This window comes from Gavia stellata, chromosome 11 (assembly GCF_030936135.1).
Source record: "Gavia stellata isolate bGavSte3 chromosome 11, bGavSte3.hap2, whole genome shotgun sequence".
Lineage (NCBI taxonomy): Eukaryota > Metazoa > Chordata > Aves > Gaviiformes > Gaviidae > Gavia > Gavia stellata.
In genome coordinates this window covers 22,905,874-22,932,444 of record NC_082604.1, presented here as the reverse complement: position 1 = coordinate 22,932,444, position 26,571 = coordinate 22,905,874, and the positions used below count along the sequence as shown (strand labels likewise).

Genomic DNA, 26,571 nt, shown 5'->3' with positions numbered 1-26,571 from the left:
ATTTAAAATCAAGACCCACTGCAACTTGAATCAAATACAAGTATATCTCGCTAGGGCTTGCATGCTATGAAAACCCAATTTATCCTTCGAGGTAGGGCACAGACAAGATGTCAAATCTGCTGTGTGAATGATACAAATGGTTCTTTCAAGCACTTCTGTAGAAGTTTTTTGTATGTTTATACAAGTACAAATGTATAGCATTTGTATATATGTATTTTGTATGTATATAAGCATTTTTATTCAAAACATTTTCGTATCATCTGCTGAATGCTTTTAGCACTGTGCAGCCTGGACTTGCTCCTTGTAGCCTATCTTGCACTGTATTTGAGCCTCTTTGAAGCTTAGTATATATTACAGCAAGCTTCAAGGACTGATGATGGAAGTGTCTCATTAGGATCAAAAGCCTTTCTGTACCTTTGCACCTGACTAACTCAGTAATAACAAGTTCAACCACACGGTTTACAAAAATAAAGGCAACCAGGTTTAATGCTAGCCATGTCTCTCGCTTAGGTGCTGTTGGCTGTAGAAGCTGATATTGTTTCGCTATTGCAAGTCACTGGGCCCACCTAGACTCGTGCAGACCTTTCAAAAACTGGTACCTGTTGCCCCAGCCTTAGATTGTGGTTGAGTAGCACTAGACACACATGCTAAGATTCCCTAGTTGTGGCTGTCGTCACACGCTGCTGAAGCTGGTAAGCAAATCAGATAAGCCTAAGCCATCTCTAATAGGTACTGGCTGAGAGACGCCTATGAAGACAAATTAAGTGGGGGTGAGATTTTCTGGTTTTCCCTGCATAGGGAGGGCAAGGGCTGTGATTTAAAGCTCTTTGGCTGATGCAGTGTCAGTTGTGTGTTTCTTCCTATCAGTTAAGCCCTTTCTTCTCCCCAGAATGGATGTTTTACAGATGTTACAGCAGCTGAAGTACTTGGGGTGATAATAGTAGGCAGTGCTAGCAGAAGTTTAAAAATGATCTGGTTTATGATAAGCCATTTCCAGGAAAGTCTGCATGACTTTTCACAGCCCTGGCTCAACCCATACATTTCAAAACATCAGTCTAAACTCTCCGTCCTTAGAAAAATCAATACAGAAACATACCTCTGTCATTTACTTGATGGCTGCATACTCATTGTCTGCAGCTATCTGCTCGTCTTCAGCTTGGCATCATTTTACCTGCTTGACCATACTTCCCTGATCATATAAGGGTGCTTTTCAGAGTTACTTTCTCCATCTGTCTGTATTGTTCAGAAAGTTTCCTTCTTTACTGTTCCCACCCATTATCCTTGACTGCTACAGAGATGAAAAATGCAACAATTAGTTACCTGTATATATAATAGAAATACCTTCTTTGCCGTGAGACACTGACATCTTGTCTTCAGTATCCTTTCAAGGATATTGTATGTTAGTACTGGCAAACCTTTCATCAGCCTTTTAAAAAAAAATCATAGAAAAATGCTTTTTCCGTGGGCAAAGCATTTGGTACTGAAGGGAAAGGGTGAGCATCTATTCTGTTTCAGTAGGCTATATATGTTTCAGCAGCTCTGTACAAAGTAATTGATAACTTCCTCTGTATTGACATAATAATATGTCACAACATGCCTTTTGAATGATAGCGTCTTTGAAAAGAGGCTTGTTGTAGCAACACCAGATTAGTTTGCTTGGGCAGTAGCAGTCATGGTAGCAAAATTGAAGCTGATGGCAACATATTCTTTGCACTGAGGATGTCGATGGATTTATGTTTCTGCCCCCTTAGGGTACTTTCTACAAAGCTTTCCCATTCAGATTTTCCACTGCCAGGTCTGATCACCCAGTTTTGCACAGCATGAAAAATCTTCCTAGTAAATACAACAACACACCATAGCTGATTGTGAATGTGCAAGCTAATCAAATCCTGAAGCAATTTCCCCTCTGTCTTACATGCAAACACATGGTCACAGGCATGGAGAGCAAGTGTCATGCCTTAAACTGCTGATTTGTCTGTGTTCATTCTCCTGTAGGTACTCGTAGGCAAGTACATTCATTCCAGAGAGCACAAACACAGTTTAAAAATATTAAACCTCTAGCAGTACTTTTCATAAGAGCAATCAGTTACACGGGGAAAGGCTATTGTATTCAATGTCTGTAAAAATAAATATCTATTTGGTGTAACGTGTTTCTGAATAAAATCCAGTTACATTTAACAAGTGTAATGAAATTCAGCGGTATAATTCTCTGATCAAGAGTATACATACTCTTGACTCACTTCCTTGTACTTGCAATTTTATTTGTTTAACAACTAAACAACTAGCTTAGATGATTCATCATGATTCATACTGGAGAGAAAAGGACAAAGAATACAAAATATAATAACGTGGCGTTGTTTTCTCTTGAGTGTAGTAACACTTGCAGGTTTTTTTGTTTTCTCTGTAGAAGCATCACAAGATGTTTAAGACATTATTAATTAATGCATCCTTTTCCTTAAGAATCATTTGCCATTCCACTCCCAGCTTCTCAACTTGAGAAAAGTATAAGTCACAGTTTCCCTTGGCAGTGAGGTTCATTGTGTTGTGGTAAAAACTACTGAAGCCCTTAAAGCTATGTCCTTAGTTCTCTGTGGTAACTCCAGCCATAGACACTTCCAGATTTTGTACTGAAGCATTAAAAAAGGGCCTGGGTGTTTGTTTTGTAATGAGTGCTCGTTTAGAGTGTGATGTAAGCAGTGCTTTCTACTCACGACTGAAAAGTAAAATGTAGTTGGTTTAGGGGCAAAATGCATGCTGTGGAGAAGGAGTGAGAGCTTTTTACAGGATTTTTATGTTTAAAAGGGTGGTCTGGTTGGCCTCATTTCTAAATATAGAATGATGTATTTTCCTTTTTATAACACCTTCCCTATTGAAAAGGTATAGCTGGCATTTACAGTTGTTTATATAATATTCAGAAGAAATATTATAAATGTTGTATGTTACTTGGAATATGAAGTGCTTTGCTGAAACCAAAGGATTCTTTCCAACAGGGTGAACTTAAACCTTTCCATACCGACACAGGTCCCAGGGTAAGGTATGCACAGTGTCTGGATTATATGCATGGAAATCACAAGTTCTTCAGCTCCACAGGATGCTTGCCTGAGATTTGAAAATTGAGGGTGCTGATACTTCGCAAAATATCCCGAATGTACCAAGTTTATATACTTGGAGAATATTTTTCTGAGGCATCAACCTAACTTAATCAGACTTTAAATTACTCCAGACTCAATCAGAAAGATACCAGTCCTGTACATCAAGGTACTACAGTGCCTGTTATGCATTCTAATTAGGGAAAGATGGATTGGTCAAGAGCCTTTGACAAAGCAACTTTGTCCCAAACCAAGACAGACATAAACCGTCTTCTTTTACTCCTGTTCCCACAGGGAGCTTCTGTTCATTGTTGACATTCATCTTGATCGCTCAGGAAATCTGTCAGTTTCTCTCACACCAGCATCTGTCTCTCCATGTATTTTGGATCATTTCATGTTTTGCTAGATTGGAATGCGTTAGTCAGCTGAATGACAGAGGTGGATGGGGATCTATGAACTTCCTTCCCTTTGCTGAAATGTATCCAATAGCAAATCTCTTTCTGTATGAGAGGGAGAATATGTCATATCCAGGCATTTCCTTGAATTTCTTAGTTGTACCTATATGCTCACCTTTCTGACTCCATCAATAAATAGTTTGAGAAATGGGTTGATATGCTCCATTTACTATTTCTGATTTCTCCATTTATCTATTAGACAAGGAACTTTAGTATTCATTTAACTTGTGTCTTGAACCACCTTGTTGGATTAGTCGTCTGAGTCACTAAGATACTGAACTCACTGAGGTTTGTACATTCAACCAAAGGTGAGACAGCTTCTAAAGCTGAATGGTTTGTTTGGATTAAATCGTCATTTGAAAGATCTAAGGATAGTTGATTTCCTCATCCTTAATAGGCAAAGTGCATCTTGACCTTAAAGATCATTTCTGCATCCTGGAAATGTTTTTGCTGACTGATGTTACTTTTGACTTGATATCAGGTTCAGACTCTGCTTTCTCTCTCCATGTGCTTGTAAAAATTAACGAGGTTTATGCGCGCACTGAGAAAGGAGGGCATGCTCTTCACCTGCACTGCAGGTGGGAATAGACTGCACATTCACAATGCTCCAATTCACATATCACATTCTTCTTTCTGGACTACAAACAGGGAAATACCGAAATCGTGGTGTGCTCCAAAGTGCTGTGGGCTTTTATTCTTTTGGTGTCTGTGTAGGATTACAAACAAAGTAACAGTTAACACTCCAAGTTTAAAAAGTTTTGAAAATATTGACTGGAATAGAATATACATTTGGATACTAATTAAAGTGTTAGTTTGCTCATTGGCATATGATTTAAGTGATTAAGAGGAACAATTTCACATCTTTTCTACAAATGTTGTTAACCTCTCAGATTCTAAAATGTTGAACAAAATTCAATTAAACTCTGCATATTATGATTTTCTATACAGCGGTCATTATGGAAGCCAAGCACAAGCTTTCAAACTTGAGACCGGTAGCATGAAATGGCATTGAATAAATTCTCTCTCAGAGGAAATGTTATAGTTACTGATTTACAACCATTGCTTCCTGCATGCCTGTTTTTCCAATGGCAGATTTCAAGCTGTACCCCAAAATAATTTCTCATAGCTTATTAGATCTTAAAACATCACAGCCCAAATTGATCTTCTTTGAAAAATAGATCAGAGCTTATGCACAATGATCTATGGCTTTCCTTGATCTGTTACATAACTCTCACAAGGGAAGAGAGGCTCAGGTTTTAATTAGACTATTAATTTTGACTTGTAAGCAAGAGTAATAAGTGATGTTCTCTGAATCACTGGCAACTGTCTTGCTCTTACTGTTCCTAGGTGATGAAGTAGATGTTCCTCAGCTGCTTGCAGTGGCATCACGTCTGAGGGACACCACAGAATTGTTCCAATCAGATGAGATGCGCCCAGCTAATGACCCCAAGGAGCGAGCTCCTATCAGAGTCAGGATGCTCAATGATGTGCTACAAAGCTTGGAGAAAAGCTTCCTGGTTCATCGAGCTCCTCCAGGACTTTACAGGTATGGTGTTCAACATGTTCTTCATTTGAGCCTAAATGGTAATCTTGCATTGCTTGGTTTTCAAAACTGTCATGCTCTTTTAAAAAAAATCTCGGTGAGCATCCAAGATTAAAGCTATTTTTTCCTGTCTCATTGTTTCTGCAGAAAACATTAATTCATTACAATACAAGAGGTCGTGTATTGCAGTGCAGCACTGTAGCATTTCTGTCATGACATCACCGCTAACAAGGTGTACCGTGTGATGGCAACTCAGGCAGCCTGACAGATACTTGTGTTAGACGGTACAGTAAGCTTTCAGAAGAAGAAAATATTTTGAAGTCTAATACTTCTTGACAAGCCCTACCTATGTTTTAAATAAAACTTTTTACAGTTCATTGAAGATTCAGAATTATACAAGATACTGTGTAGCATTATTTAACATATTTAATGATATAGCAGTGCTCTTGGGTGCATTTCAAACAGTCAAAGGCAGTACAGTGGAGTGAATGAGAGGGCCTTAGTCAAACAGCATTCATAACGTCTTGTCTCTGACTAGATTTATTTTTCCAATATGTATTCAGCTGCACTACCCAGGTTGATTTTAAGATGTCATAATCATTCAATCTTTCACTTTCTAAGAAAGAAGTCTACAGGTCTATATCTCTCACCGTAGATTTCTCTACAAGAAAAAGTTAGGGCAATCAGTAGCTTAAAAAAACTTCGAAAAGCAAGAATTGGCCAAGCCAGCCCTGAGTGATGCCTGGCCCTCTGGCTGTTCAGGAGAAGTAATAAAGTGTGTGCATGTGCTTCAGTACAAACTGTCTGAAGCACTGTATTGCAGCCCATCAATGTAGTGTTTCATAGCTTGACCCCAAGGATATGTTTTCAGTGCCCTGGGCTATAGAGTGAGGGCATATGTGGGCTGTTTGACTTCACCAGGCCTACTGGGATTATTTTGAAGGACTGTGCGGCTGAAGATAGCCAATGGCTCATCCACGCTGCCATTAGGAGGCTTCCCCAAGTAAAACAGTCCCTAAAGCCATACCCAGGTTTTACTTTAGGGGAAACTGGTTGGCATACTCGAAAAAGAGAGCTCAGAAGTGAACTGACATGCATACACAGGAGACAGAACGGGGCCAGGCCACAGGAGTGAATGAGGCATCTATGTTACTTAGGAATATAAATGTACTTGCCACCAGAACTAACTAAAGTAATAAAACAGTACTTCGTTGCAGCTTGTCAAATGTCTTGTGCAAGTGATTGTTTCAATTGGGCACAAAAGAGACAGATGGTAGAGGTAGAATTTGGAAGAAAAGCAGAAAGCTACAGCATCAGGAGGAGGAGATTCTTCCAAGCATTAGGAATGCCATAAAACAAATGCAGTCATCTTTTAACAAAAAAAAAAAAAAAAAAAAAAGGAAGGAAGGTAGTTGTGGTGAATTCAGCAGTGTCAGTGAATAAAATGCCTACAGCTATCATAGAGAAAATATAATAGTGATATTTGGGGAGGGACTAATTTACTTCATTCCTGCTGTGACTGGATTTATAATATAAAGAAATAAACCAAAATGTGATTAAGTGATGGCTAATATTGCAGGTTTAGCACTGCTGTCTTTTTTGTCTGAACTGGTATGGTGTTGCAAAGGAGCCATAAAACGACTTAATAGAACGTAATGTGTCTGTGTTGCATCGTAACAGTACATTGTTGAATCTGGCCCAGTTCTTTATTTGTAAAAATAAATCGTACCAAAACTTAGGATTCCAATAAAAAGGTTTTTTGACGTCTTCTAACATTTAAATTCTTGCAGTGCTTGCAGTATTAAGTTTCTTACTCATCAAGATGTAATTGCTAGATATGCAGGTGTAACGTGAATTAAATTTTTCACCTTCCTGCTCTCAGCAGTGCTTTGGTACAGAGCTCAGTATTCACACTGGCAAAGTAGATAGTGTGGAAGTGAAAATTTTGTAATTTTTCCCCTCCTGGTTTCATTAAATTTGATACAAGATTTAACAATAGATGATAAGGTTACTTCAGAGTTTGTGGGAAAACTTTGGTTTTTACTTTACTCTGAACTATTTTACCTAGTGTCATCTGGAGTATATAACAGTAAAGTACACCCTGTGTATCATCATTTGAATACTTATTTAAAAAGAATGCATCCTTTGTACTGTGCCAAGGTGTGTAATTGTAGTGTAGATTTACCTTTAATGCAAACAGACTCAAGGACAGTGATAGATTTCTGATTTCCTTTCCTGCCATTAAAAATCTGTGGTACAGTTTCTTTTCAAAAAAAGCATCTAACAATATGTCTTTATTTGGGTTATTTTTCAGTTTTTAGGGATTGCAAGTCCTTCTATTAATTGATGCAGTTATATGAATGTATTTTGTGTTCTGAAGCCATAATTGTATCACAGGAACACTAGAAGTACTTGAAAAACCTGCTGTACCTGTTTTTGCTTGTGTAACTTTAAGCTTTTCTTTTTGTATTTTGGTAAAGAAAACAAAAAAATCAGTCTCACAGCCAGGACCTTGTATGCCATGTTTCATCCCAGTTGGAAGATTGATGGGCAAGTTATAAACCCCTGAAATAGTGGTTTATAATGGAAATGCTGGCAGCCCTTTAACTATAGCAGCACAAGCAGTGCAGCAATAAATACTATGCTTCATCTGTAAACAGAAATTTAGGATGCAGTTTGCAGCTTTGACCTTCAGGCTCCAACTGTGTTTAGATCATTAAGATTCCATAAATACTGTAATTTACAGCTTTCTGAAAGAAGAATTTGTGTGCACAGTAAAACACGTATTCTTCATGAAAAAATGATTGCTTCCTGTATACCCATTTGGACTCATATTCTCAACCTCAGTCAAAGTACTTGACAAATTTGCTGAAGTTTAGGCATCATTTTTAGGCTTGTGTTTGTCCTAATTCACAGCTCTCTGGATCTATACTATGTTTTCTCTTCTAGAACTTGAATTGAAAAGAAAGGTGGACTTTTTGCTTTATAGCAGGAGGTGGGTCGCAACGTACTTGTGTTTGTCCACTACAAGGGAACTAATACATCTTTTCTATATCTTTTTTTGTATGGTTTGTACACTTGTTGCCATAGGTGTAGTCTCTTACTGTATACATGTGCTTAAAAAAATAAATGCCTCATTCCAGTCAATGTGATGGGTCAATATTTGGGCATAATTGATGCTTTATTCATATGTAATAGCAATAAAATTATTCAAAGTTACTAAAAGAATTCAAAATATTTTAATATTTGATAATTATATTAGGATATCGTGACTAAATTTAAGTAATGGTGATTGACATTGGCAGGTTGTTCAATACAGTGTAAGTAGACACTGTGGTTTAGATTATTATCCTTCTTACCTGAACGTCATGACATTGAACTGAAAATTTGACAATAGCGTACTTTCCCCATGGTATTCTATTTCCAACAGAGCTGGAAATATACAAGTACAGCTTTCATCAGGGTATTTTAACTCTTATCCAGAAATTTAGGCAGAATGAAAAATAACAGGTTGAGAAATATTACCCTGTTTTGCAAGGGTTACCCTGGGGCTTGATTTAGGGCTAGGACAAAATCTCTGAGTTATATTGTACCTGAAGAATTTCTGTGATTCCAAGTGGTAACCCTGGGTAGACTTTCTATTTCCAAAATAAATGTTTAGGAACAAAATAGGATAGCTGTTGGTATTTTTCATTTATCTGCCTTTGCTTCTCATAACATAATCATAGTATTTATAATGTTCTGATTTACATTTTGTCATTATTTTAATGGAATAATCAGTAGAAACTCGCATATGTTTGTTTCTTTCCTCTAGCTATTTTTTGCTTTCCACTCTTACAATGTATACTTGCACTGAACATTCCTGTATATTTTCTGATGATCATATTTTGCTACTAGTACCAATAACTATAGATTACACTGCAGTGGCGTTTACGAAGCTGAGATTAGAACAGAGGTTCCGTTACTTTAGGCACTGTGCATAGGCGGGGGGGGGGGGGGTGGGGGGGTGGTGTGGTGTGTGTGATCTCAAGCACATTGTCCTCTCAATGAGATGGTCAGCCTCAGCAGAGATATAAGATGATTCTATAAATGCTGATAGATAGTAGGAAAACCCCAAATTCTTACCCTCATCAGCATTCAATAAAGCACGTGTAGTTGCCTGCTAGGGATGGGAGAAGATGCTTTATCTCTGTAGTCTAAATAAAGGGTGCTTCAGCCATAAATAAACATAGATCTAAGCAAAGACCTGGGGCAGTTTCCCTACCGTGAAAGCAGCTAGTCTGATAAGGTCACCTGTTCTGATACTGATTAACCGAATCTCTACATGGCTTCTGAAAGAGAACAAGATTAATTTCTGTAAATGAATGTTTCTAAGTCAGGTAATTGGGCAAATGCATCCATGCTGAGTGATGTGTCTCCTCTTTGTCTCTTTCCTGAACATCTTTGTCTTTTGTGCATCAGCTAGTCCTTAAAACTCTTAGATTCTAAAAGTCTACTGTCATGCTTTTGCATCCTTTTCCCTCTATGAAAATACCTGCCAAAACACTGACACTGGTAATATCATGGATAACAAGACAGCATGTATCTTCCTGGTGTTCATAAACATTGAGCTCAAAACTTATGTTTGCTTAGACTGGGTAAGACCATTCCCCCTGTTCCTTGTATATTTTATTATATTTCTTGTATTTGCTGATCACCACAGCCTCTGACAACCTGTCAGCCTAATGTATCTGTGTCAAGTCTGTGTGTACACTCCTTAGGTATTCACACAGAGAGCTTGTGTCTTTTTGTTGAAAGGCATAGCACTTCAATGGCATTGGAACAATGAATAATGATATTGCCAAGAAATGAGATAATTAAGAAAACTTCATGGAGTATCAGGCAGAGGACACTCAGTGCAGTAAGATGTCCTCTCTTTCTGAAAGTGTTTGATTTCTTCAGGTCCATGTCTAGAGCCCAACCTAATCTTCATATTTGATGGATGCTGTTGATACTAGATGGATCCAGTAGTAAGGATGCAGGGTTTCCTAGAATACCCTGTGGTGCTCCCACCAAGATTAACAAATCTAAGAGAGTCACTAAAAACATAGTTTGTGTCTTCGGTCTTTAAAAGTAAAGTCCAAAAAAGGCACACAAGAGCTCAGGCTGTCATTTCTGCTCCAGTTAAGTGGGTTTCATTCTTAATGGACCATTGCTTAAGGATCAGTTATGTCCTGACTGACAGTTCTTTTAACAATTTTTTTAAAAAAATCAAAGTCAACTTGTGTAAAATCTTTCATTTAAGAGTTCTAGCTTGCCAAGTTTATCCTGTCCATTAAGGCAGTATGCATATGTCGCCACTATTTATGGAATTGTTGCAAGGGCCATTGTGTTATGTCAGATAGATGTAATTGAGTGAACTGAGTAATAAGTAGGTGAAAAGTAACGATTTCGAAAACAATCTGTGTTTTCAAGTAAGACTTCCAGCAGTTTTTATTGCTCATTTGTGTAAGTTAAACTTCTTCCTTTTGCTTCTTTATATCATGGATACCCAGGTGTGACATTAACACTTCATTGGACTTAAAAATTACAACAAATCAGTGTGTTGTAATGCACTGAATAAAACACTCTCTGTAAGCAATGATATATTGTGCACCCTAAATTTGCCATATGAAATGAAAGAAGAATCAAAAGATGCTTTTAACACCACTCAAAAAGGTAATTTGCATCGCTGCTAATCTCATGCCACTCAAGTGTTTGTTGTTCACCAGAACAAATGTTTTCCTTTCAGATTGAGATTTGTTATATACATTCCTGACATATGTACAGAGTCTACTGGATTTATTTCTGTTTTCCTGATAAACTGCAGCAGGTTCTCTGGTGTCAAAATTCACATGCCCTAAGACTCTAGTTTCTAGAGATATGTTCAGCAGGAAAATTAAACTCCTTATTAAATCTCCATGTGTAAACAAGCTTGGATATACAGAGGACAAGCATTAAAGATGCAAATATCCTGCTAATCTTAAACAGTGACATGGGTAAACATATAGTGCAATGTCATCTGAAAAAAAAACAAACCCAGCCCAGAGTTTCTACAGAAGACAGTAATACTGTCTCATTTGTGTAGACTCTTTGCAGATTAGTTTTTTTCATTTTGAACTCTTCATTTGTGGCTTCAAGAAGAAAATATGCCTGTATCCTTTGTTGTAATGTTTGAGACATTTTTGACTGACCTGAACCAAACATGGAATATATTTTTTTTTTCTGCATTGTATTATGTGGAGCAGAGAGTAATATGACATGGTGCTGTTGATCCTTAGTGTGGGAAATACTGCAACAATTCATCCTGCACTGGCAGTAGTAGATAATGTTCTGTCTCGTATTATCTGCCATGTGCAATTTGTAAATACAATATTAGAATGATGTTGGGGGAGAAGGAGAGAATTGTGTACTGGTTTTAGAATAGCATACCTCAGATTTTGCCATTCAGTCAGAATAAATGAATTTTTGTCTTACTGCACAGCAGTGATTTTCTTTCTGACTTTTCACCCTAATATTTTGCATCTTTCAAAATTTGCATCTCTCTTTCTTCTATAATTGTTCCACATCTTAAAATGGAGTTACGATTAGTGGTATTACTTGTTTCACTTTCTAATTCTTCACCGGTGTTTCTTGGCTCTGCAGTTCTTGTTCAGCTCCCTTCTCTCTGATACACATTTGTCCGAATGTATTTTTTCACACCTAAAATGTCTTCCCATTTTCTTCTACCTTCTTCCTCCAAACTCTACAGTGTTTGTGCAGTCTGATTGTAGTTTACGCAAGTGTAAGTTAGAGATGATGAACTCAAATATTCAGGACAGAAGAAGTGACGTGTAGATTCACTAAGACTTGTTTTATTGTAGCTTACTTCATGAACTACTAATGGCAAAAAAATCACAGGAAATTTTCCAAGGATGGTTTTATGTTCTTCCCAAGAATGTGGGGAAGCAAAAAGAGGTTTCATGAGATAGGTGAACAGTGGCAGCTATGCACTGTTGGAACATCTGAGATGCTGTGCAGTGCTTGGTAAATCTTCAGTTAATGCTTACTTGGAAGATGATTTTCCTCCCCGTCTTTAGTAGCAGACATTGAATGAAAGGATTAGGTTCTTGGTTTATATGCTTCTCTAAATAGATGTCATGTGTCTGGTGACCAGGATTTTTAAAAATGGTGACAATCATGAGTCGGTATCCAGAGTTTTTACAGCATAGTCAAACATGGATTTTATCATAAAACTGAATAGACTGAGTCATCTCTGCAGGTCACCCCTGATTAGAAAATAATTTGTAAGAACATAAATGTAATTCTTAACTGCCAGGTTATTTTTTCTAATTCTAAAAGCAGAGACAAACCAGTTAGTTAATGGCATGACAAGCAATGATGTGAATTTAACTAGGTTGGTACAAACTAAGAAATATTTCCCATTAAATCCTGAGCCAGGATTTTAGTAGCACTTATATAGCTATCTCTATCTTTTAAAAAATGCAATAACATGTTTGGCACACTAACTTCAGTTTGAGATCATAATTTGAGTCAAATTCATGCATTCAAGTCACTAGCAGAATCTGGAGTAACAACCTTGATGTAAGGTGGACTGAAAGTATTTTATTCACTGTATTCCTTTTAAACATTGTACCCAACTGTTACGTGGGGGTATAGCATGGCTGGGAGGAAAAAAGGAACTTTCTTCTCTCTTGAGCAGCTACGAGAAGCCAGACATAATTAAGATCACTTCCTTTTCACTCAGATGGTGCAGATACTCAAAATGGGATTGAGGGACTGGGAAGAAGACAGAGTCATGAATCTGCTCATTCAGTGGATCAAGATAATGTAGTATTGAAATTAAGCTGTAACTCTGAATAGCACAAGAAGCTTTCCCAGGATTCCTTTTGCCACCAGTGCAGCTCCCCAGAACAGGCATAGTTAGGAGAGTGTAGGAACTGTTTAATTCATGATGGACCTGTAGGAACAACATTCCAGCAGCGTGAGCATTCTCTGTGCACTGGGCAACTTTGGGAAGGGTTCTGGCCTGGTCCACTCAGCCCTTCTGGGGGTGGCTGAATGGTGCTGTGGTTACTCATTCTCTACACCAAATAGATAGGATTTCATCCACTGGGATGTTGACTTTTCAACATTTATCCATGTGTGGAGCAGCACGTTTGTCCTAGCATACATCAGTAGCAATTACTAGTTTGATAACACTCTTACAAATTCCTGCTATGGTTATAGTTTTTTCTCGTGACTGATAATAATCATGCTGAATTGTGCTCTTTCTTAATACTGAGAAGATGCAATAAAGTGAGTGTAACTCATCCTCGAAACACCTGACCCATCTGAGTGGCAATTCAAATGGTTCTTCCTTTGGAATCACCACATGTAATGACCATGAAGTAATGACTGTATTTGTTGTCCTGTAAATTTTTACTATTTAAAGAGCATTTGCTGCCTAAATACTACTGAATTAGCCATCTGCAGAGATGTAATTATGGTTGACTTTAAAGCTTATTTAAACAGGGAACATGAAAATCTTTTCATTACACCTGCAGAAGCAGAAAACCACTATAATTAAGGATTATGTCATGGCTGGAAACCAGCTTTCTCACTTCTCTGATATGAATGGTAAACCTGGGTGTACATACCCTGATTTATTTTTCCTGTATGTATTTCTCATTAATTTTCTTCCATCCTTTTACTTAGACTGATTTGTACGCATAATGTACCTGTTAAGTTTTTGATACAGTAAATATTATTATGTATATTGTAATTTAATGCAGCATTGGTGGCCCTTAAGACAAGACTTCATCCAGGACATACAATTCCTCATGCTTTCCACGAATTTGCATGGTGTTGACCTTGCAAAGAACCTGGGTTCTTTGCATAATGAAATTTATTTGAATACGTGGCCTTATTGGATGCTGTAGCCCATTTCACAGTGGTTCTTCTGCTAACTGCAAAAATCCTTTCACTGAGGGCTATTCAGTGAGCTCAGTGCAGAGTTATGCCAACGCCTAGCAAGCCTTCCGATTAGAGTACAGTTTCCGTTTAGTTTCCCTTGCTGGCAGATCTCACTCAGGTCTATGGTTATGGTGCTAAATAGGCCAAGAATATTTGGTTACAGAGAAAAATAGCCTATGATATCAGAAAGTTATATAAAGTATTAGATTCTGAATTTATTAACTATGACAGAAACTTAATATTTTATACATTATTTCATTTTTCTTATAAACAGTAGGGTTGATAACATTTTTTAGATCCAAGAAATATATGGTTCCACATTTTTGGTCATGACAGATAAGAACCACTCGTGTATGTTTGAAATATTAGCCAGGAACATTTCTTGAATATAGTACAAAAATAAGTGGAATTCGTTGGAAAAATAGTTTCTATGTAATACTCCCCCCACTAACGTATTACCCAGGCCATAGGGCTTAGAAATTTGGTGGTGCGATCATTAACAGGAAAATTACCTTAACTGGGATAAAAAAAGTGTTAATTTTCTGTGTATGCATGCCACTGAAGGTAATAAAAATATAACTTTAGGCATTTCTTTAAAGAACATAGTATAACATAATTAATTTTTTATTCATAGTTAACTCTTATGATAATGACCTTTCTGATTTTGGCTGTGATGATAATGGCCTCATGTCTCATGGTGTGGAGTTACTTAAGATGATAAACCTAGTTAGGATCAGAACTGGAGATCAAGGTCAAGCCAATTTACTGCACACAGGATACTTCTTGCTGCTTTGTTTAGAAATTATATTCCTCCTTAAGAATCGGATGTTTTACATGATTTCTAAATAACAATCCCTATGAAGCCTTCAGAACATCAGCTGTGAGCCATTTGGAAATAATTTTATTAATTCACTTCCCTCAAGTCCTTCAAAATAGTAGCACATCTGCTTTGAATTTGAGTATTTCAAACTGAGACATCCTTAAAAGAAAAATAGTTTCCTGCAAATTATTCAGCATAAGCATATGTTTGTTTCTTTTGAAAAGCAAGTGCAGCATAAATCAATCAAAGAACAACATGCCTACATTTGTTACCAACAGCTACATTATTTGAAATTTAATGAACTATATTTCATAGCAGTTGCTGCCAGCAAATAATGTTTTAAAATAGTTATATTAATTTTGTTTAATGCATCATCACTCTTAAGTATAGATGCAAGTCCTTGTTCTAAGAAATTACAGAAAAAATACTGAAGGATTTTTAAGGATTTTTTACATTTCTGTGGAGTATATCTCATTCTCTCATCAGCTGCATATAGGGTTTGAGAGCTGTATGGCAAAGAGTCTGATAGTGTGTTTTGTGGCTTCTTCAGGAATTTCTAGATAAAGTCACTTAATTAATTTCTATAAAACCCTAGAGGAAATCATGCCTAATTAATTAGAGGACTGCTCTTTAGCAGTGATAAATAATTGCTTGCAACTTCTGAAGAACAAATGCATCCGATTTTTTCTTTTTCTTTCCACTTCTGTTCTGTGAAGTCATTCTGTACTGTTGAAGCTGTAGAATTGATTTTTCTTACTGATCTTATTTACTCCAAAGTAAGAAAGAAATACGTTTCCTAAACTCACAGTTTTGTGAGTGCAAGGTAATGTTGTTGTTCAGCCCTTGCAAACAGGTATTTTATTGAAGCCTGATTTTATTCAAATTCAGTCTTTAAACTAGCCAGACTTCTTAGCTCCATTATTCTTATTTAAGGCTGTTCCAGAACATCAGTCCTCTTATGATTAGCAACTTGCATCAAGCTTCCAGCTTCCATTTGATCATGATTATTTTATATTATACTAGAAGCTGTTTTGCTATCCTAAGCCACAAAAATATAAAAAATTACGGGAAGAAATTAAGTAATTACTGTTTATTTAATGAAAGTGAAAAAGTTTAGCTACAGGTTGTCATAGATACAGTACCCCATTTGAGATCTTTTCCAAGCTGGCACAGAGCACTGTCCTATTATCAGAAAATCAAGTTTAACATTCAGCTAGGTTTATTTTATGTCAGTCCTTTCCGTTGACAGTAATTAATCAACTATCAAAAGAATCATTTTCTTACATGTTTTAGAACAGAAAGTGAAATTGAATGTTTTCTGTGAATGTTGAGTTTTGGTCATAAAAAAATTCCCCAGACAACCTTTACTCAGCTTGATTTCTTTAATAGAGCTTTCACTTTCTCTAGGATTCTGAATGCTCATACATGCAAATTGGAATCTAGTAGATGAATCTGTAACAATCACCAGGATAGGTTTAAAGGTGGGAAGGTCTGTAGGTAAGGTTAGGATGGGTGTTTGTAGAGTCAAGTCTGATAGGGTCACCTGTTTCAGTGAAGATTGTCGGGGGTGGTGAGAGCTGGCTGCTCCCTAAAGGATGGGGAGCTAAGCATGATACCATGGCCAGCAGGGCAGTGGCCAATCCAACCAGGCCTATAACGCCCAAGTGATGCAAGCAGGGGAGGCCTGGGAGTGGCAGTCAGGTTCCGCCAAGAGCCTTGGTCATCAGGCAAGCCCATGGTGATGTAAGTCAAGCTGGAAAGTAGTCTACAGGTTGGGGTCTGGATCAACTGCTTCATGGCAGCAACAGAGCTGGAGACAGGCACACCTATGATGTAGCTCAGGCTGGGACTGAAGACCCAGGGCTCGGGTGAAATGGGGCTCCTGGGCCTGTGAGCAGGAGGGGTGGGTAGTGGCCCCAGGTAGGACTGCTCAGGGCCAGTAAGACCTATTAGTGCGCTCAAGGGCTTGACAAAGATCTAAGGCTGGTAAGGTGCATCAAGCTGAAACTTACGCTAGAGTTAGGGTTAGGCTTCAGCAATAATTCAGTAAGTGATTAGTGTGGTTTATGACAATGCATTCATTATCTTTAAAAAAGTACTGTAATCAAAGATAACTGTAGGGAAGTAAAAGATAATATATCTTGTAACCAGCTATCATTCCAGTTTGGCTTCTCTTTTTCCTTTGTTTATTTGGCAGGCAATCAAGCCAAACCAAGCCTCAAGACACTTCACAGAGCTGCCAAAATCAGGATTTATTTTTTTAACAAGCCCTATTCTAAATTGGCCTCTCAGAAGTGAATTCAGACTTGGAATAATCATCTCCTTGTAGTCCCGTGTCCCAAGAGGATTTTGTTAAATGCAGACTTACCATAACTTCCGTTTGCCATAAGAGCCTCAATAAGAGGTATCCCAACTCCTCTCTTATGCAAGATAAATTTCTGTCTGGCAGGGACAGAATTTATCTGGTTTACCACTATCACATAATGATGCCTTTGAAATGCCTTTCAGTTGGTTAGACTTCATTTAGGTTTGATGTCTAGATTACCTGTAGCTTATCAACTGCTGATACCATGCAAGTACATATCTTTCTGGCAGACTTTCACCTTTGAGTGTACATGATTTAAATATATCACTTTCTGTATATACTGGTAGAACAATTTGTAGTCCTATAAATGAGAGCACTAAATGAAGGCAGTTGATGGCTCTTAAAAAAGGATAGGATGTGTAGCAAACAAAATTTAGGAACAACACATTACAAATAAAAGATCCTTAAATATGGCATGCTGAGATTGTGAAGGAATAGAGTGAATAGAGTGACATTTACAGCTAAGTTGCCCCAAAAGGTTGGCTGCCATATCCCCGTCTTCCCTGGTCACATGCATGTTGTTTGATCCCATGGCCCCAGAGCCAGTGACTTCCACCGTTCGATCCAGCAAGAAATGAGCATTGTAGAAAAAAGTTTTTCCTCTGGATCAGCTGTAATGACATGTAATGACATGTAAATTTTGTCCTGATAAAAGTTAGCAGCTATATTTTCTTGTAATTATAGCTAGCAGTTATAATTTTATAACTATAAACCTTCTACCACAATAGTGCTGTGAAATAAAATAGGTAAGATAAAATAACTGTATGTGGGTGTCAAAAAAGTTTAAAAAATATAAAGAGAGGAGAGGAGAAGCACTGCTGGAGACCAAAAGGATAAGGGACCCAGAGGAAGAAGGGAAGCTTTCTGTACCTTCACCATCAGATTTTCTGAGGTACAAACTAGTGTAAATAAACTAGTATAAATCAGTTCATGCAGTTTCCAGGGAAAAAGAATTTGTAATATTTTTATGTCCTACTAAATAAACACCCTGTGGAACTGGAAGTCCCAACACAGAAATATTATTAGAATGCATTTATTTATCTATCAAGTTATTAACATTTTATGTTTTACAAACATGAATGAAAACAAACTCCTAGATGTAAGAAAAGTGCATTCAAAACTGAACATCATCAAGAGAAAGGGAAATGCAGGGGATCCCCATTCTGGTGCACTTTTTATCTTGGAGAGTGCAAGAAAAAAATAATGCAGGGATTTAAAAAATTGAATTTGTGAGAATGCTGAAGCAGCTCTAGTCACAGCACATTGTGTTATAAGTGGAATTGACAGAGGCTGCCCATAGCATTTATCTGTAAACAATTCTAGTGTGATTCCACAGAGAAAACCTGCACTCATTTCATGTGGGACGGTATACTTGCCATCATGTCCTAATGATTTAATAATTACTTTTCAGAATCTCAAACATAAGCTCTTAGATAGGAGCCTATTTGTAAGTACCTGAATAATTCAGCTTGTGTTGTACATTACCTACACACAAACTTTTCTTGTAAGTTAAAAAATCCTTTTTCATGACAAGAATAATGGAGTAATCTAGTTTTATCTTGTGTTGTCCAGTTTTTCTAATATAACTTCCAAAATAGTTTGAAGTTCTGTTAAAGTCAATATATTTTTATAGTGTGATCTGTCATTCAGAATTTGTCAAATTCATTTTGGTCTGGTGGGGGTGATATTACATCCTTATTTGTGATAATGTAAAACAGCATTTAAATCTAATGGCATTGTTTTGATCAATAATGCTTATGTTCCTAGGCCTGCAAAGGGCTCATAAAAGTTATAGAAGAGGTTCTTTTAGAATTCATCTTTATAGTTTCTTTGCTTTAGTTTACTAAGGCTGATTCTTTTGTTTGGAGCCATTTTACCTCTTTCAGTGGTACTGCCTGAAGTTACTAATTAGGTTTCCTACTTCAGTGTTACACTTTTCAGGTCACTGTGATGTGTCATTGAAATAAGCCCATTAAGATGAATGATGTGTGTTGTAATTTCATTAGTGTCATCAATAATGTATTGCGCTTTTCTGTTTAGGAGTCTCTTTTTGTTTTGTGTGGGTCAGGCTGACTGTGTGAATGTATATTTATAAGATCAAAATAGTTAAAGATAAAGGTAGATGCTTAAGCAATTAGGCCAGAGGATGGAATTGTTGTTTTAGAGGTGTAGGCTACAAAACCAATTTGTATTAAGGAATATTTAAGTAATTGAATTTCACAGTATAAATTAAAGCCTCTTGGTATCATTATGCATGTTGTGGTAACATAGTGATATCTTGCGCCAATGAAACAGCTGGGTTTTATTTTTCAGTCCATGTGTAATCTTTAATGAAAACACTTTTCTGACTTGTAAAGGCTTGGAAGTAATAAACTGGACTAGTCATTTTTTTCATTTGATGAAGCTTGGACAGAGATAAGAAGTAAAATTGTATAAATTGACTCTTATGAACATGCATAAAGAGAGAAATCATTTTATGCAACAAAGGGGTGGCATGGCTTGCCAAGCAAAGATAAGTAATTGGAAAATACAAGACCCTGGTGAGAATTCCTAGCAGAAAATCTGAAAAAAACAGGTGCTATATAATGTTACTTATTATTTGCATACATCAAAATAAAAAATAAGTTCTGTCATACTATGCAGTCAGCTATGCCAAAGTCATATTACTATTGCAAAAGTTAAGATATTCTTTTAAATTAGACTGCTTGTCTCTTTCATTCGTCAGATAACTAAGCTTTTCTCATTAGACTCTGATTTGTACTGTAGTCAGGTGGGACACACTAGGAATACTTGTCTTTTACAGTGGATCACCTGGCTGTGGGTTTACTGTGGAATCAAAATGGCAGCAGTAGAGTTAAACTGTATTAACATCCTTGTACGTCAAGGTAAACCATCTTTTTAGCCTGTACACCATGTTTAGAGCCCCTTTGAAGATGGGATAGGAGAAGATCTGTTCCTATTCACCACAAATGTTTTCTCAGCAGTCCCCAAATATTCCAGCCTTCAGGTCATTCTCTCTTCAGAGTCTGATTTCTAGCAGTCTAAGTTAGTGTTGCTCTGCTGATGGTTATTGTCTTATGACATTTTTATTAGTTGACGTTACCCCCAATAAAGGAATAGAGAGATTCTAATACAGATCAAGATGCCAGTGTTGTAGGCTTTTGGAGCAGAATTCTAGCTCAGTCAGACTCTCCCTGCCACCGGCAACCAGATAGGACTGTCACATGCCTCCTGAGAGTAGAAAGTAATGTGATTATCTCTAGCATTGCCCCTGTTGTTCAAGGGCTTTGAGGGGTTGTGAACAGGCTTCTATCTCCCTGTGAACTGTGGGAACTATAGAGGAGAGTTCTTCAAATGCCTGGTTCTGCTCGCACTGATCTCAGCAGGAGTCCCTGAATTGATTTCAAAGGGAGCAAAAATCAATCCCTGCTTTGAAAACTACAGTATTTCCCATAGCACAGCCTGTCCTTAAAAACCAACCAACCAAGAATTTATCTGGTTCTCAACATACACATTTTTCATTTATTATATCACAGAGATGCTTTAGGGACTGTCCAAAATATAACTTTAGTCACCTTTGAGGGTAAGCTGCATCGTAGTCTCAAGGAACAGCAGCATCAGCTCTGAACTGAGGAAGCAGGCAGTTGTCCTCCTCTGGCTGCCACAGTGCAAGCTGAAGAAGTTATTGCCACACCTGCTTGTTACTGTCCCCTTGATGGAGGTTTCTGTCCCCACTGAGCTGTTCCTGCAAGCACTCCTAACCTGTTTCAGTCTAAATTATCTAGGTTAGTGATGACCTACTATTTGAACTATGTAAGCTATCCTTCTACTGCAGTGTTGGATTCAAACTGTTTCCCTCCTCTGTTTAAAACTACTGTATATTGCATTGCAGAACACTCAAAATGGCTAAATGTATTCCTGTCAGGGGATAAAAAGCTTGCCATTCCTATTGCACATTGCTGGTTTTACAATCATAGAATCGTTCAGGTTGGAAAGGACCTTTAAGATCATCAAGTCCAACTGTTAACCTAGCACTGCCAAGTTCACCACTAAACCATGTCCCTAATCACCACATCTACACATCTTTTAAATACCTCCAGGGATGGTGACTCAACCACTTCCCTGGGCAGCCCGTTCCAATGCTTGACAACCCCTTCGGTGAAGAAATTTTTCCTAATGTCCGATTTATACCTCCCCTGGTACAACTTGAGGCCATTTCCTCTTGTCCTATCACATGTCACTGGGGAGAAGAGACCAACACCCACCTCTCTACAACCCCCTTTCAGGTAGTTGTAGAGAGCAATGAGGTCTCCCCTCAGCCTCCTCTTCTGCAGGCTAAATAATCCCAGTTCCCGCAGCCGCTCCTCATAAGACTTGTGCTCTACACCCTTCACCAGCTTCGTCGCCCTTCTCTGGACACGCTCCAGCACCTCAATGTCCTTCTTGTAGTGAGGGGCCCAAAACTGAACACAGGATTCGAGGTGCAGCATCACTAGCACCGAGTACAGGGGCACAATCACCTCCCTACTCCTGCTGGCCACACTGTTTCTGATACAGGCCAGGATGCCGTTGGCCTTCTTGGCCACCTGGGCACACTGCTGGCTCATATGCAGCCGGCTGTCAATCAACACCCCCAGGTCCTTTTCTGCAGGGCAGCTTTCCAGCCACTCGTCCCCAAGCCTGTAGCGTTGCATGGGGTTGTTGTGATCCAAGTGCAGGACCCAGCACTTGGCCTTGTTGAACCTCCTACAATTGGCCTCGGCCCATCGATCCAGCCTGTCCAGATCCCTCTGCAGAGCCTTCCTGCCCTCGAGCACATCAACACTCCCACCCAACTTGGTGTCGTTTGCAAACTTACTGAGGGAGCACTTGATCCCCTTGTCCAGATCCTTGATAAAGACATTAAACAGAACTGGCCCCAGTACTGAGCCCTGGGGAACACCATTTGTGACCAGCCACCAACTGGATTTGACTCCATTCACCTCGACTATTTGGGCCTGGCCAACCAGCCAGTTTTTCACCCAGCGAAGAGTGCACCCATCCAAGCCATGAGCAGCCAGTTTCTCCAGAAGGATGCTGGGTGTGAAATGGTGTCAAAGGCTTTACTAAAGTCTGGGTAGACTATATCCACAGCCTTTCCCTCATCCACTAAGCAGGTCACTTTGTCATGGAAGGAGATCAGGTTAGTCAAGCAGAACCTGCCTTTCATAAACCCATGCTGACTGAGTCTGATCACCTGGTTGTTCTGTACATGCCGCATGATGGCACTCAAAGTGATCTGCTCCATAACCTTCCCCAGCACCAAGGTCAGGCTGACAGGCCTGTAGTTCCCCGGATCCGCCTTCCGACCCTTCTCGTAGATGGGCATCACATTTGCTAACCTCCAGTCCACTGGGACCTCCCCGGTTAACCAGCACTGCTGGTAGATGATGGAAAGTGGCCTGGTGAGCACTTCCGCCAGCTCCCTCAGTACCCTTAGGGCGATCCCATCCAGTCCCATAGACTTGTGGGTGTCTAAGTGGGGCAGCAGGTCGCTAACCATTTCCTGTTGGATTGCGGGGGCTTCATTCTGCTCCCTGTCTTCCAGCTCAGGGGGCTGGGTACCCAGAGAACAACTAGTCTTAAAGACTGAGGCAAAGAAGGCATTAAGTATCTCAGCCTTTTCCTCATCCTTTGTTGCTCTGTTTCCCCTGCGTCCAGTAAAGGATGAAGATTCTCCTCAGCCCTCCTTTTGTTGCTAACGTATTTATAGAAACATTTTTTGTTGTCTTTTACAGCAGCCACCAGATTAAGTTCTAGCTGGGCTTTGGCCCTTCTAATTTTCTCCCTGCATAACCTCACAACATCTTTGTAGTCCTCTTGAGTTGCCTGCCCCTTCTTCCAAAGGTCATAAACGCTCTCTTTTTTTTCCCCGAGTTCCAGCCAAAGCTCTCTGTTCAGCCAGGCCGGTCTTCTCCCCCGCCAGCTCATCTTTTGGCACATGGGGACGGCCTGCTCCTTCGCCTTTAAGACTTCCTTCTTGAAGAGTGTCCGGACTTCCTGGACTCCTTTGCCTTTCAGACTGCCTCCCTTTGTCAACCAGGCTCCTAAACAGGCCAAAGTCAGCCCTCCAGAAGTCCAAGGTAGCAGTTCTGCTGACCCCCCTCCTTACTTCTCTGAGAATCGAAAACTCTATCATGATCACTGTGCCCAAGATGGCCTCCCACCGTCGTGTCCCCCACAAGTCCTCCTCTGTTCACAAACAACAGGTCCAGCGGGCGCCTTCCCTAGTTGGCTCACTCACCAGCTGTGTCAGGAAGTTCTCTTCCACACACTCCAGGAACCTCCGGGACTGTTTCCTCTCTGCCGTACTGTATTTCCAGCAGACATCTGGTAAGCTGAAGTCCACCATGAGAACAAGGCCTAGCAGTTGGAGACTTCTCTCAGCTGCTTATAGAATATCTGATCTGGCTGGGTGGTCTATAACAGACTCCCACCATGTTATCTGCCTTGTTGGCCTTCCCCCTGATTCTTACCCAATCTTTTGGATGTATACCCAATATAGTAAGGTAAAAACGTAAAGAGTGAAAAACTTTGTTATGAAGACAGGAGTTATTTCATATCTTTGAAAAACATTGCCGCTCATTCAAAGCATTTTTTCAAACTGGAAAACACGGCAGAAGATTGTAGATGTTCTGTGGTGTCATTTATTGGGCTACTTCATTACCATTCCCCTTGTAGACTGGCAATTAGATGACTCATATAATAATAAGATACACTTTTGCAGTCATCTGTCTTATAGGTACTTGGCGGTTCTATTGCTAATTTGGACATGCCATTGGGCCTGTTCTGTCATGCAATTAGGTTACTAACAGAGTATCTAAGTTGTCCTGCTCTCTTGCTGGTTTCATTCTGTGAAACAACTTCTCCCCTGCCCTGAACACCTGCCTGTATTTAAGGATAAGGTCCTGCACCAAATCACATGTAGCTTTCCTGTTTCAAATTTCAACCATTTCTGTTTACAATCAAAGGAGCTCCTGGGTGGAGGTTTTTAATATTTACATGATCTACTAATTAGGATAATGAATACATCTGTTTTTAGATAACATTTATAGCATGCTTCAAAGAGTCTCATTGAAATCACTGACTAGCTTTGAATTCTGAGCCTTCAACACCTCATACAGATAACATTTCCAAGGGATCAGACATTACCTTTGCATGTGTTTTTATACAAGCCATTAAAAAGTCTTGCAGATACTATAGAAAAACACAGATTTTGTTTCATAAGGGTTTAGCTGTACATTCCATTTATTTCCTTCCTCATGTGACATTAAAGATAGGTTGCTCTTGTTCTGATGCCACAAAGGATTATTGATGAAATAAAGGCCCTGCTGAAGGCAATGAGAGTTTTACCATTGACTTCAATGCAGCTAGAATTTCACCTCTGAAGTGCAAAATAAATAACAGGAGCAGATAGGAAAATAAAAATTCTGTGCCTAGGATCCACAGTAACAACTAAACTTTTTTTAGAGGGGAATAAATGGAATCCAGCTGAGGCATGAAATACTTCATGAGGGGTGTGATAGGTCAAGGCTCATGATTTTGAATAAAATCTTGAATGGTTAAAGAGGAATGTGAGATTTCTTTGATGGATTTTGTGAATGTTTCAATGCAGGTATACCTAGATCAATGAACAGGTGCAGTTTACAAAGCTGTAATAAATATGCAGTTGTCTTTCAGTTTGCCATGGGTCAACTTTACTGTGCATAATATGTATCATCTGTAAAGCGTGGCTGATACTTGCAGGGTTTCTTGATGATTTCTGATGAATTGTTTTGAGTAAAAAGTTTACCATTCTCCATTGTTCTCTTTTAGAAATATTCTTTACAGACTAGATGAAAGGACAAGCCAGTTTTCAGTACTGCTAGAGGCTCTGGAACACTGCAAACTACATCAGTCAAATGAGACCGTTCAAGCAGCCTTGTCAGAGGTGCTGAACAGCATCAATTCAGCTCAGGTTTACTTCAAAGCAGGACTTGATGTGTTTGAGACTACCTTAGCTGGAAAGAAATGAGAGGATTCTCTGCATTCTAAGACGTTTGTTTACAACTCGCTAAACAAAAGTTCGACTTGCACCAGAATTTCTCTGAGGATGAAACCTTTCTCAACTTTTCTTTCAGTTGGCTCTTAAAGGTACTGCAATGCGTGTTTTTATAAATATAAAACAGTCTTTTGCACTGTTCACAGTATATTTCAAATGTCTGTTTGTGAATGTATAAAGCATAATGAGAGGGAATAACACCTAAGATGATTTTTAGAAGGACATCTGCTGTATTTTTATATGTAAAATATATTTTTATGACTAAGAGCTCAATCTTGCAAAGTACTGAGCACGTCCTGCAATATGCTGAAGACCTGGTTCTGAGGCACCCCAGATGTATACCCAGGTGAGCTTTCCATGCCTACTCTGTCAGAAAAATGTGACTTAAGTATATTCTTGAATTTCTTAGCTTCCTCAGAAAACTCATCTTCTTCCTTACTCCTTTCAGAGTAAGTGGTTGAAGGATGTGGCATTTCCTTGGGTATCCAGCACCAGAGTTAATCAGGAAATGCACAAAACACCCTTACCAGTGCAATCCAACATCTTTACTCCTGTGGAACAATAAATACCTCAATTCTGAGAATACAGATAAATTTTGATTATCCCATTTCTGTATGAAAAAGAGTTGTTTTCTCTAGTAATTCTTGGAGAGAAAATTTTTGTGATGATTTCAGATTATTTGAAAACTTTGAATCAGTAGTTACACTTGTACAAAAATACTTTGATTCTTGATGTTAAATAAAAGAACTGTGCGAGTCTTTTAAGGCTACAGGCCTTAAAGGCTTATACATTACCAAAGCAGCACACTTAAGCTCTCCCTAAATTTTCAGAGAGCAGTAAATGAAAACAAGACCTCAAAGTTCTGGGGACATTTTTGGGATTCCACCACCCGGCCGAACCGCCTACTGTTCCAGGCTGGATCATTCCACCAGTAGTGCCCGACACATAGGACCTGGATTGTTGTCAAAAAAGCACAAGGAAAACATAAATGCATTCCCTCAGAACCAGGAATTCGCCTCTGAAGGCACAAGCCAATGAAGCATATTGCAGGGCTAAAACTCAAATCTGTTTTGCATTGGTGGAAGCCCTGTACAAAGGCCGTAATCACACCATTATCTTGTTGGCCCGAAGTAATCTGTGAATGAAAGGATCAGGAGGTTCAGTGTCCTAACCTCTAAGAGGATAATATACACACTTGAGAACTGCAGGTCTTCATAATATAAACAGTTGGAATTGTTAAGCCCTA

General features: G+C 38.8%; 1 protein-coding gene across 1 annotated transcript in view; it reads left to right on the top strand.

Moving 5' to 3' along the window:
- The window catches only part of NAALADL2 (N-acetylated alpha-linked acidic dipeptidase like 2), a 289,387-nt gene extending 264,089 nt beyond the window's left edge, over positions 1-25,298 (top strand). The window contains exons 12-13 of the mRNA XM_059822897.1: positions 4,892-5,090; positions 25,100-25,298. Of these exons, the coding sequence (XP_059678880.1) occupies positions 4,892-5,090; positions 25,100-25,298 (398 nt within the window). The remainder of the gene's footprint in view (positions 1-4,891; positions 5,091-25,099) is intronic.
- The last annotated feature ends 1,273 nt before the right edge of the window (positions 25,299-26,571 follow it).